The 13,611-nt window shown below is 35.1% G+C and overlaps 1 protein-coding gene across 6 annotated transcripts in view; it reads right to left on the bottom strand.

The window, feature by feature from the left end:
* MYO6 (myosin VI) overlaps positions 1 to 13,611 on the bottom strand; it is a 116,521-nt gene that overhangs the window by 29,425 nt on the left and 73,485 nt on the right. For all 6 annotated transcript variants that reach the window (XM_064508685.1, XM_064508688.1, XM_064508686.1 and 3 more), the window contains exons 16-22: positions 11,984 to 12,111; positions 10,814 to 10,909; positions 8,490 to 8,663; positions 4,734 to 4,772; positions 3,037 to 3,130; positions 831 to 961; positions 629 to 706 (exon numbers count right to left, since the gene is read on the bottom strand). In XM_064508685.1, coding sequence (XP_064364755.1) covers positions 629 to 706; positions 831 to 961; positions 3,037 to 3,130; positions 4,734 to 4,772; positions 8,490 to 8,663; positions 10,814 to 10,909; positions 11,984 to 12,111 — 740 coding nt within the window. The remainder of the gene's footprint in view (positions 1 to 628; positions 707 to 830; positions 962 to 3,036; positions 3,131 to 4,733; positions 4,773 to 8,489; positions 8,664 to 10,813; positions 10,910 to 11,983; positions 12,112 to 13,611) is intronic.

Genomic DNA, 13,611 nt, shown 5'->3' with positions numbered 1-13,611 from the left:
CATAATTTTAAGATACCTCAAGTTCTGCATTTGGTGAAAAATGAAAGCCCTGAAAACATTGCTCAATTTTTTAAATCTTCATGTAAGAATCCAACTAAAGGCAAACTTTTCTAAAAATCTTGCATTTCTACTTATGGATAATTATGACAGTAAAGACACTGTCCGGTGCCTATGATGAAGTTCCCTTTCCAGTCACAACAGCTCCCTACTTCTTCTTCTTTCTCTGTCTTAGCAACAGCAGTGCTCATGATCACAGGAAGAGATTTCAGCTATAAATACATTTTAGTGGAAAGTGTTTCTTTCTTTCCTCTGACTTGCTCTTTTTAGCAGTCCTAAATATATTTCTAAGTGACTTGTAGAACGTGGGGGAATCTCGTGAAATACAAAGCAACAAATGTTGCTTTAGAAATACAGCACTACTAGCAACAAAACTATGCAGACATTTATGATTTTTTTTTCCATAGAAAGTGATCAGTATTTACAAAAGGCTCTGAGCAACCTTATTTAAAAGTTGGCCCTACTTTAAGCAAAGTGTTGACCAAGTGATCTTCAGAGGTCCCTTCCAATATCAATTATTCTTTGATTCACATTCATGAACTCCAAATGGAAAAAGAAAGAAACACATTACCTTGCCAGGTCTAAAAAACACCTTGGTTAACCCAAATTTGTAATCATTTTCATTCAATCCTAAGGCTTTAAACAGTGCCTGAAACAAAGAAAAAAAAAGTCTGGTTTATCTTTCTCTTCCAAAAATCATAAAAGACAAAAAATATACACAAATATATTTTCTGCCCTTGACGATATGGCAGAGGAATTAATTTCCAACTTACCTTGCAAAAGAGCCTAGGATCCAGTCGAGCCAATTTTGCAGGCAAGTATTTCTTGTACATATTATATAGTTCATGAAATGAAGCTCGTGAAGGGAAACCACCTTGCATTAAGTCCAAAACCGACACCATTCCTATACTCATAGGAACACATACACAAAAGTTAGTACTAGAAAAACACAAAAAAGCAATGATTTTTATGATAACCAGTAGTTCATGACATAAGCCTCACAAACATTGTTCAGAATCCAATCCATACAGTTCATCACAGACTAGACCAAGCCTCTAGCATTTCTTGATCATGTGATCACTCACAAAAAGTTAGGAACGAGTGAGAGAGGTCCATATGAGTTTCTCCCTATTTAGACAGATAAGTAACACCCAATCATGAAGAGCTTTTTTTTTCCAGTCATTCTGCTACATATTTGTTTTCTTTTTAGCAAACTTGAGATTTTGCAATTCTTTTTGAAGAAAGGAAAAACGATGCCCAGTATGGCTCTCCTTTTTATCACATCAACACTTGTGAGATGCGGTACTGATGCAGTGCCTAATAGAAGTGCACTTTTAGGACATTTTGTGTATTGTAGTACTAGGTATCAGTTGGCAAGATGTAGCTTTAATTCCCCAAACACTGTTTCTACATTTGAGCTATAACTAGGGCATCAGTAGAGCACAAAGTCAGGAAATGGTTCAAATTACTTCAAGAAGCACAGACCATGCTAGATTCTGCCCATTCCTCTACATAGCTCCAACAACAGATTTTATATATCAGTTTCTAAGTTTACTGTTAACTTATGGTTGCTGTCTCTAACCTTCACAATCTGCAAACTTGTTTTTAATGATTTGTTTCCACTAAGTCCTTCTTAAAATATATATAATGCACATACACACATATATAGTATTAATTCTTACTTTTTTAACATTATATATTGATTTTTTTCACTAGATTGAACTTCTTTTACTGTTGCTAAAGTAGCACACACAGAAAAGTAAACTTGTAAGATTATTATAAAACATTACAATTATTACGATGGAAAATAAAAAAAGTTCATTTCTTACTTCCTCCTCTGACATGCCAAATGCTAGTAACCTGAAGAAACCTACTGCTAATAATGTTAACAGAATCCTAATAGCCAAAAAGTTGTTAAGCATTTGTGATTATAATGTGACACAATAAATACATGGTGGCTTGCCAAAACACCAGCTGCAAAACCTGGAAATGTCTCCTGACTTCCAAAAGTGAAAAAGTTAAACACAAATTACTGAAAGGACAAAAATACTAAAAGGGAAAAATATAGGAAGGAAGAAAAATAAATATCCAAGTACCTTGGTGAATAAGCACCCTATGAAGAATGACATGACACGATACCAACAAGCATTCCAACAGCCTAGCAAGCCATTCAGGCTGCTGCTCAGTGGGGCAAAAAAAGACTGCTAATATTTGTCCTTTAAAATAAAGCTATAAAATTTGAAAGCATTTCAAGAATAATGAAAATGTAGCATCACATCACCACTGTAGTACATAAAACAACAGAAGTGCCACTGCTGGAAGCTTAGTTCCAAACCAAATTAATAATGGTATAAAGTAATTTTGAGAGACTAAAACAGGGCTTATTTGATTTTGTTATAGAATGGAATGGAAGGAAACAGATTTGTTTCAGTGATTAGATACCCAGTTAATACTGACTGTTTCTAAACGCAGAGGTGAGTTTCTAACACTTAATTGCCAGAGGAATCCAAAGGAATACTGTTGTTCTGGACTAAGTTGCTGCCATAGCAATGCTGTGGGCAAAACATGGGATTCATGGGAACATGTGACATGGGATTCAGCTCCAGATTAAGAAATCTGAATTTAAGTACCAATACGTGGCTCCTTATTGTGTACCAGGTATCTATACTCTCATTAAAATCAATTGAGAAACAGCTGATGGAGACTAAAGCAACTCTGCTTGCAAATAAGAGGTCTTATGGCTGTTCATATGAATCACTTCTTAGGCTGCGTTAACTAAACCTCTTTTGACTAAAATGGGAGCCTCAGTTACTGAGAACTGAAATTAGTAAGTGTTTGAAAGACATAAATAACTTACCTTCTAGAAAGCAACAGTTCAAGTTAGGAAACATACTGTTTCCATTTCACGTATTTCAAACTCACGTCAATCTACAATGCTCAAAACAATGGGGGGGAGGGGATATCAGATGCATACATTACCTGAACACTGAAGCTGAGAGAGGATCTGCCCCCCTTCGAAATGGTGACTTGTCATCTTTAAATTAGGTTTGATACAGCGAATAAAGCTAGACCCCTATTATCAAAAGAGCAAGTTAGCAGAATCTATACATTTTAAACCTACTGAAATAACAGTCATTTAAGAACTGCTGAAGTAAAGAAAAAAGTAAAATAACAGACTTCTAAAAAGAGAAAATTTGACATTTTTCTTGTTATAGCCAATTTGCACTCTAACTTTGTCTTGATATAACTGATCTCAATGCTCAAGCTACTAATTGGAACCTCAACTTTTGAGTTTTCACTCAACTCCTCTTACCATTAAAACAATCTAATTATGATGAACCGCTCTAGTTTCTACCATACTCATTATCTTCACAGCCATATCAGCTAAATGTCTCAGTCCTCCAGAGTTCACATCATACAGGATATCCTTCCAACCTCCTGACATTGGAATCATGCCAGTTAAACTTGACCTTTATTCTAACTCTGACTTTTTCCAGTTTCCTTTACCTCATGGTTTCATTTTCCCTTCCTCCATTTGTTGTTCCAACCTGGTCTTCTCTTCTCACCATATATATGTATATACTTTCTTTACAATTTTGACCACTGCTTTCTCTGACTATTCCACATTCCCTCTTTAAGGGCTCTTTTTTAATCATCATCTAGTTACTCAGCTTTTCTTATAACAGGCAGCTAATGAAATTCTATCCTATATACAAAAACAAAATTGAGACTAAGAAATCATAATTCTACTCCTGGTTTGAATATTTTGAGAGTGCTTTGTACCTATGTCTCCCCTTGGAGTCAGAAAGGGCCTGCCAAAGGCAGCTCTACATTAATAATACATCTCTAACCACTGGTTAGCTAAACTTAGAGCGGCCACACTCCTTTTCCTTGGACTGACTCTCAGTTTCACTGTGTACTGAGGTGAAGGCCATTATCTGCCTTTCTGACCAGCCTCACAAGCACAGCGAGGTCTTAACGCTGGCTACATTCCAGCACTTGTCCTATTCACTTGACAATTTTTTTTTTTTTTTTTTGCCAGAGCATAACCTCTGAGAGAAACAAGAAGAATGTATTCTCACAGACATCTTCCTATATATATATGATTAGCTGAATTACAGGGAGAATTCCACGAGCTATCAAATCATTATCAGCTAAATGAGTAAATACTCATTAGGTAGAATCATGTTCTTTGACCTTCTGTGCATCTGCAGCCTATCACAAAAAGAAGTTAAAACATCTTAGTTTAAACTACATTATGGAATATGAAAACACAAGTTATTAATATATTGCCTATCCTGCTTTTAAATACAATTCTAAATCTCCTGCAGTTAGTCATCAATGATAAGCAGTGAAAGGAAGAACGTGAAACTAACTGGAAAGGAGACTGCAGCCTAGATAGATTTAAGTAGAATATCATATTGTTTGCTGAAACCATGTAATTTTTGTTTAACAACAAAATTTTCAGGCGCCCTCATGCCCCCCCCCAATTAACTCAATATTCATTAGCTGCACAGCAAGACACTTCAAAAGTGTCACATAACTGCAAACTCTGAAGTTATTTTTTTATCACTAGACATCTACTTTAAGCAAAATTGTTGAGATAATTGATTACAATTAATGCGAGAAGCACCGGAAAGAGAAAACGATGAACTTGCATCTGTATTTATACTTACAGTACTGTGAAGCTTCTCAAGAAGCAAATTTAACTGAGTCTGCAAAAGAAAACCAGTATTTCAAAAGACTGCCAAGGAACATCTTACCATGATAACTACAAAAGCAGACACACAGTACAGTGATACAGCATTACCGCATGCATATTTATTGTTAGTAGATCAGACAGAATTGATAAATCAAACATTCACAAATCTTTAACAGACAAAATCATGCAAGAGTGCATGAATGATCCTGAGGAAACAGCTTGTGTTGGATTTAACAACAATACCATGTGTATGACTGAAATCTGGCTATCAAAAAAAGTGCAAACCCATTTGGGAAAATAAAGGAAATAATGTCCATGTAAAAAAGTTATAAAGGAAATGAGACTGACCAGCAATGATACAAAAAATACATTAAAATTTTGAAAACCTAAATTTAACCTATAACAAATATATACCTGTATGTTAAATAATTCACACAGATAACAGATTATGCTCCGCTTCCTTTAAAGATCACTTCAATCTTTCAATTTGTTGTTGTTGTTGTTGTTGAAGCTGTGCTGCACTGTTGGCTTCAAAGTCTGAGTCAAAATTCTAGTAGATGAATCTGTATTATCAATTTTTCTTTTAATTCCAAACTCTTCTTTGATAAGAAATTCAACAGACTATAGTCTTAATTTTAAACTACATTTACTCAGGCTGGATTTAAACAAATTGTGATGACAGAAGACCTTATGACTGTTTGGGAAAAGGGTGTAAGACCACTAGAGACTTAAGGCTATGAGGGGAAGAGAGTTAGTTGCTCTTGAATGTATATTGGGAGGGACTTAAATATTCCAGAACCATATCAAAAGTAAGAGTTATACTTTTACTTTACAGATGCACCTGTTGTATCACATAGCCTACTGTCACGACAGTCTTTCTAGATTACTCACAAAATCACAAATGTAGATTGATATAAGACAGAATTCTAAACATCTTAATATACTCCTCATTTTCTGTATTCGAACCAAATCCAAAGGATCTGGATAACCAGATCTTTCAATTACCTCGAATCCCAGAAGCTGGATTTGTACCAGCAGATATGCTTCACCTAGAGCTGGCAGTCTTCCTTCCAGTGGATAAAAATGTGTTTTTTACTTTTCATGCATATGGTTAGAAAGAAGGAGGGAGTGCCACAAGAGGTATGACAAACACTGATAACCTCCTGCTAAGTTCTCACTGACAAATACTTTTATATCTACTTTGCATATAATCTTCACGTTGTCCTTAAATTTGTGATGCTTCGTTTTGGAAGAGACAGCCTAATTTCCATCATCAAAATATAGTTCTAGCTAGAGCAAAAATACCCCTTCTTATATCCCCTGGATGCTCCCAATTTGACAAGAAAAAGCCAGAGTCACTAAATAGTTTCAATAATGAAATGATCATATAAATAAGGCATATTGCTAAAACTACTGCTGCTCTGAATTATCGCAGTTTAATCCATCATTACCATATTAAGGCAAAATTATCCCCAAAATTATTGAGTAGATGTGATAAATTAGTTCATCATTTCCTCAACCGGTTTATGTGAATTGATTTTAATTAGTTATAAGGAAAGGATGTTGTTAAGGATTTTGTAAAGAGAAGTATCTGCAACACCATCTAATAACTGATGTAATTAGAGGAATTCAAAACTGACTTCTATACTGATACATTAAGAATTTTTATTCTTAAAGAGATAAAACTTCTATGCAGATAAGAGAACATATTTTAATGCCATCTGAAGTGAAATTTTCAAGGCTATTAGTGTTCATCAGTAGTATGTGCTTTGTTTGGAAAGCTAACACTAAATGAATTATTGGAAGTAACACATACATTCAAAATGCCATGAAAGTTGAAAACATTAAGAGAATTACAGATTGGTGGGCCAGATCCAAAAAGGATTTTAGTCATGTTCTAGGTGCAGAGGTGAACCCTGAAGTCCAAAATGCAATTCAGAAAGTCTCCCACCCAGTTGCTGCTCAACTGAAACACTCTCCTTTTTACTTCAACCCCCTGTGGACAACAGTATCCATTACCTCTCCATAGCAACTGGATGTGGGGTGCTAAATCCAAAAGGAATTGAGAACCCAGATGGAAAAAAGTAGAAGTCATCTCACAGGTCCTGCAGTTACTTGCATTTTGAAAATGCAGTTACAAAAAAAAAAAAAACCCCCCAAAAAAAAGGACAATATCCCACCTTCCCTTACAACAGACATATCAGGGTTGCAGGTCTTGTTCAGGAGATAGGATATCTGTATGCAATTCTATTTTCAGTCTGCCTTCTGCTCAGGCATTTTATATTAAACCAATGGCTATAAGATAATTCTATAACCACTGAATAATAAGGAGGAGGAGGAAATAATCCTGAGAGCAAATCTCAGAGGAAAGATTACCCAATTCCCAGTAAAGACCAAAACTAATACATTACAACTCTCTTATACTCTTTCTGGCCCCATCAAAATTTTATTTTTTGCTACCTAACAGCTCAGCTCCAGAAGGGAATGAGGGAGATCACCTCTGACAGATTAGCCAATAGCTTATTGCTAAGGAAAATATACCAGAGATAAAACACTGAACAGGGTATAGAACTGAAGCAGAACACAGCTGCTATATATAAAGCAAGTGCTGGTACCATACCCTTCCTTTTCTTCTGGCCTCTGCATTTTTAGAGAACCATTCTGAACACTAAGCCACTGGATACGATTCTGAAAGAAGAAATCTCTCTCGCAGTCCTGATTCAGGCATGTAACCTTGAGATGGAGCAGGAATGGAGAAACAGTCTGTTGCTATTAGCCACTCTGCCTATGGTTTTCTGGATTGCCCTGCTTTCCCCATGGCCTGTGAAAGTTGTCTAGGAACGTGATTTGGGGTTTTAGGTGCCTTAGCTAAGGTAGCAAACCAAAAATGTTGCAGCACCTGATTTGAAGGCATCTAAATCCTTCATTGGATCTGGCCCAGATGCATTGAGAAGAACTCTTGCTGAAATTGCAGCAACTCTATCAATAGTAAGTCCATGAGATTGAAAAATTTACCTGCAGCCCATGGTTGTGCCTGCTTTTCCTCTCACAATTCCCCTATAGTTCTCTTTTCTAGCCATCCTGAGCTGGAATACTCCAGCTAAAAATAAACTGCTGAATGAGAAAAGGATGCAGAAAACATTTGGAGAAGACAAGGTTTGAAGGTCAGCTTTACAACAAGCAGAAGAAAGGAGAAAATGAGGAGAAGCATGAGATTCAGGTATTGAGAAAGGAACTGTTCAGTTCAGCACAATGAATATACTTCTGTGAAATCAATTACTATCTTAATATTTTAGAAGACGAAGTACAGTGGTTAGGTTAGCTGTTGAATTTTGAGAATAGCAAACTGTAGCCCCATTGATGCATCTGCTACAACACGCAACTAAGACAGGATGGAAGAACACCTTTTGTCACATACAGAAACCCTCAGAGGCCACAGAAGCCAGATTTAGATCAAGAGTTTAGTTCCTTGCAAAATTACGACTTCTGAATTCTTGCATAATCTCTACAAGGACTATTTTCAAATGTCTTTTTGACAGAAATGGGTAGCATTTAGCTTGAATACACTGATTTCTTACACTTCAATAGGAAAAATGTCTATTTAACAGAATTTTCTTTGTATGAATCTCAAGTTACCACTAGTTCTCCCATCCTTAGGTTGTACTTATTTCAGATAACTTAGGAGTGGCCTATTTTAGAAGACAACAGATTCTCTGCTGTACTGTGTTACCTTGAATTTGTTTCCCACACTGATGAAACTAAGTTTCCCTGCTTTTTGTTTGGGATCCTTGTTGTTATTAGTGTTAGATTCAAACAGCTGTCGAACAAACTTGTCCTTGGACTCGCATATAAGAGATTCAAGGGACATGTGCAAAGCATCGTTATTTTTCTCCACAAACTGCGTCTGAAAAGACAACCAAAGAAATAATTGCACATTTGTTTCACAACCCTGAGTAGTTACGTCTTAAAGAAAATTGAAAGAAAAACAAAATTATATGCTTTATTCAAAATCAGCTAGAATTGTGGAATAAATATTAGTACATTATTTCAAATGACTTTTCAACAGGACATGCAAAACACGACAACAGAGAGAAAAGATATTCTTAAATTTGAAGGATGTTGATGGAATCACGAGACCCAAGGTAAGGTCTAGTGCCTTTTAAGAAATTAGTTGTGCTTTTGCCAATGATTATATCCCTGTCTCCACTTCCAGCTCTCAACACCTCATCACTTGGGAGTTCTGGAAAGCTTAATCCTTCATCACTTGTAAAATCATTTAAGATTTGCTGTGAAACAAGAACTAGCCTGCACACTTTAACTGGTACATCTACCGTTTTGACAAATGAAATGAAAAATGAATGGTTATTTTAGTAGTAGTTATAGTATGACTGTTTAAGGACAGCTGGTATAATAAAAGATATTATTCCCTTCCTTACAAACCTTACCTCTCTGGTTTATTTAAATCAGCTAACTTTTAAAAAGTCAGTAGCAAAGCATTAAACTGAACTTCAGAGATCAAGAAACCTACATCCAATTTCACACCATAAAATTCTTAATAGTTTTTGGTGCAACGTTAATAGTGATTTGAACATCTATGAACATTTATGAAATTAATTTGAACAAGAAAAAAACAAATTTGCCAAGACATCCCATAAAAAGTTTCAGTGCTGATGGGAATGAAAGAACAAAGAAAGGCCTCCAAAATTCGCTTGGACTGTGAGAACAGAAGACTGGAATACGAATGCAGCCACGTGAATGTCATCACCACAAAGCAGATCATGAGAACTGTCACGACAACAAATGCAGTGACAGAGAAGGAGAAAGAAGAAACTGATAAGGTACAAGGCAGCTGTGGTCCAGAAGTTGTTTAGCCTAAGCTAAATAAATCCCACTGAGGGGCAAGATAAATTAACTGAAGCATATTAGTATAGCTTCTGGATCAAAGCTGCCTCAGCTCTGAGAGCAGAGCTTGTGTGTGCATATCTGACTCTTCGGTTTGTGAAGATATTCTAAGGTATTACTGACGTATCATGATGAGGTACACAGTTTAACACAGAGCACTTAAACAATTCTTCTAACGCTTCTTCTAATTGTAAGTCTTCCCATTGTATTTGTTATTTTGATATTGGCTCGTGTTACCTCAGAAAAATCACTTAGGCAATACACAGACCTCAATTTTCTTATCTGTAGAATGATGTATACAGTGTACCTACTTCAAAACATCATAGCAAGCATTATCATTCTTAGAGTATTTTGAAGAAAGTAAGAAGGTACTGTGAAAGTCCCCATTTTCAAATGATAAAAAACAGCTTTGGAAATAGCTTGCCTTTTAAACACTGGAGTTAGAAACAACAATAACGAAGCATTAGGGACCTTTTCCCGCCTTTACACCCCCCAAAAAATCTGATTTTCAGGTATTTGTATTTAGTGCATAATTTTTAAAAAATTGTTTTAGTTACTGGTTTAGGACATTTCAATGTTTTCATATGATGAACAGTCATATAAAAGCGCAAGAATCCAGAACGTGTATCAGCATGACAATTTCAGATATTTCATATCCTTATATGAATAATTCTACTGTGAGCACCAATGGAAAATATTTTTTTAAAAAGTGATTTTTTAACATAAAAATAAACAGTCGTGAAGAAGAATGCTTCTGAAAAGTTACTGTTAAGTCTAACAATATATTTATATCATATGGTGCACTCTTCTCCTACAGATGCAAACTTCTGTTGACATAAAATTTTGCAGCAGACCATGAAATCAATGTATTTAATGCTGACACCATTACCTAAATATAGATTTGTAACAAGCACTTGTATAAAATATGTCTCAACAGAATAGTCTGCAATTTGAGAAGTTAAAAGAAACTAAAATGTCAGTTCTGTCACGAATCACAGAATTTAGATTCAAAGCTAAAACACAAATCATCTTTTGAATTGCTCTTCTGATCAAAAAATACTTTACTTGTAGCCTCTATACTCAAAAAATAAGACTACTATAAAGAATAATAAAATTAGCTGACTTGATTTTGTTGTTGTTAAGTAAAATTACCGTCTCATAGCATACTGCTCCCGCAAAATGCCGGATAATAAAGCCTTCATCATCTCTGATATTTCTGTGAACAGCCAATTTAGACTTTCTCGGAATCTGTAAGCAAAAAGTAAAATTACAAAGAGAAATTACTGCTACGACAACACCATGTTTCTGCTAGGAGTACTACATGTTAAAAATGACACTTCCTGCTCTATAACTGTGATGACTACCACCATTTCTGTTCAAAAAAAGATATTAAAAAAAAAAAGCATGCTATTTTCCATTCCCATTCAAAGCCTTAGGTATTTAAATCTGAATGAGCCTCAAATTCAAAATAAAACTCACCAAGACTGCAGAGACTGCAGAAACCAGTTAGTTGAATCTCCCCCCACTTAATCAATAATTTCTATTCTATTCATTCCTTAGCTGACTACAGGCTGATGCCCAACACTGTCATAGGATTTGGGAACAGAAGTTTAAAATATGGGCTTGGACAGTATCTTTACTATCTTTATCTTTAAAAGGCAACCACCTAGCTGATCATACACATACTGAGAAGAATGTTTCATTGCGCAGGAATCTAGTTAAGTCGTTTAGCTGGAAATTTACGAAAGGTAAAAGTGAATAAAAACTTATTTTAGCTCCCTTTGTTTGCATTTTTTCAGCAGGGAATTAACATTCATATATTTTTGCAATTCAGCAGAAATCATGTACATAAATAGCCATGATATGCATCAGTCTTCCACAGAGTGCTGTATGTTAAAGAACTAACAATAAAAAAGTTCTCCTGGTGTGTTCCTCAATTTCATCTAAAGTGCTAGCTAGACACTTCATGCCAGTTAGATATTCTCCAAAGCAAGCAATACTGGAGAGGAACAACAAAATAGTTCATTTGATACCAAATAATCTAAATTGTGTTTTTATTTTCTTTATGCATCACATGCTAATAAATATCAAGTAGAAATGAAGACAGATGACATCCGTTTCAGCAGGATATTAGAATGTCTACAAGACTTAATGAGCCTTTAGTAAACTTTTCAACAAACCTTATGTCTAAACTTGTCCTTGACAAAAGAATATGAACTGTGGAAACTGATGTGGTTTGGGATATCTTAGAAAAGTGTTACGATCAAATGCTCCGAGAACTCATTTTTATTAAAACAACACAGAGAGCATAAATAAACTTACAGAGAGTCTGAAATGGTCCTTGTGTTTTTGGTGCACAACTGAAGTAAAATGCTGGTCACTTGGTTGGGGAAGACGATTTTCTTCATCCAAAATATCCAGTACACCTATTAATTTTGCTTCAATCAAATCTATTTGTAAAAACAAAACAAAATGTTTACAAAAATTCAATTAATAATTATATATGAGACCATGAACACAGCAAGTTTAAAATGCCACTGAACTGGTTCTGTGTAATTGTATCCAGGTGAAGCTGTTAGCATAAAAAACAAAGTCACTGTAAACTAATTTTACCTATTGAAATTGTTGATTAAATCAATATTCACGTTATCAAAAGTTCCAACTTTAACACAAGGAACACAAATACTGAACCTTTTGGGTCCTTTCATGGCCACTTCATCATCTAACTCCCAAAAGGTGCCTAAATGTTTTTGCGGTATGGGCATAGGTCTTTATGGGATAATTGTGTATACTGATTATTTTTTTTAAAGCTTTTCATCCATGTTTTGTCACATGTTAAATCTAAAATTACAAAAAGGCTCATACTTTCTTTCACAGCAGGACCCAAGGGAAAAAAAAGGCATTTTATTTTAAGAAAGACGGATCAGACCTGAGCATACTGTGGTAATTTCACAATTTTTTACAAGTGTATTCTTTTGACTTTTCACGTACAAACACAAAAGCACTTGAAAGCTGACACAAAAATTTTAGCTCTCGAAATTATCAGACACACAAGCATTTTGCAGCTTTTAAAGATTCTGCCATATTACCTAAGAAGCTGTTCTTCTAAGAGGAATTTTTACTACACTTTTTTTATGCTGAAAGGAAAAAATGACTAATATTTGTACTGCAGTAGCGTCTATGAGCTCATATGATAGATCTTATAGTATGAGGCTATAAAAAACAAGAGAACACTGATCCAAAGAATTTATGCTTATAAAATCAAAATAATTCATTTTATTGATATATTTTATGCATATATATATAGTGTATACTAAATGACATGATGATGAATAAAATAAATATAAAATGAATTTAGCTTCAGAGGTGATTTCTATTTCATCAAAACATGTTAATTACTATCTTTAAAATTTTTCCATAGCATTAAAAAGTCATTCATGTCAACATAATACACCTCTCTTTTGTGACGGTTAACACTTTTAGTTGTTCACTGCTGTTGCTGCTCTGGCCCAACACCTTATATAAAAGATGCAGAAAACAACATTTTCATTTCTCACTCACTTTGAGAGGCAGTAGAAAATCCTTTTTTCCCAACTATGCAGAAAGAGAATTAAGGCAGAAATAGTGTGGTGAAGTTAAGCAAGAATTTTATTAATTTATCTCAGAATAAGTCATACTATGTGGAAATATGTAAAATCTGTAGTGCAATGTCACATGTTGGCTGGAATAGCAGAAGGGGTCATGACTGGGTGACAGAGCATCTTTGCCACCACTATTCTTAGGTCAACTGCCCAAACCACTTCTGTGGCTAGTGGATAACTCTGTGGCAACAATTTCAACAACCTGAAAGAGAGGGCAAAAAATGAACCATGACCCATTTTCCCCCTAAGAGGTAGAAAGACCTGTTTTTCCAAAAAGGCATCAGGGAAAATGGTTCTGATTCTCAGATA

Source organism: Dromaius novaehollandiae, chromosome 3, assembly GCF_036370855.1.
Source record: "Dromaius novaehollandiae isolate bDroNov1 chromosome 3, bDroNov1.hap1, whole genome shotgun sequence".
Taxonomy (NCBI): domain Eukaryota; kingdom Metazoa; phylum Chordata; class Aves; order Casuariiformes; family Dromaiidae; genus Dromaius; species Dromaius novaehollandiae.
Note: the sequence above shows the minus strand (reverse complement) of the source record. Positions and strands in the feature narration are given on the sequence as shown.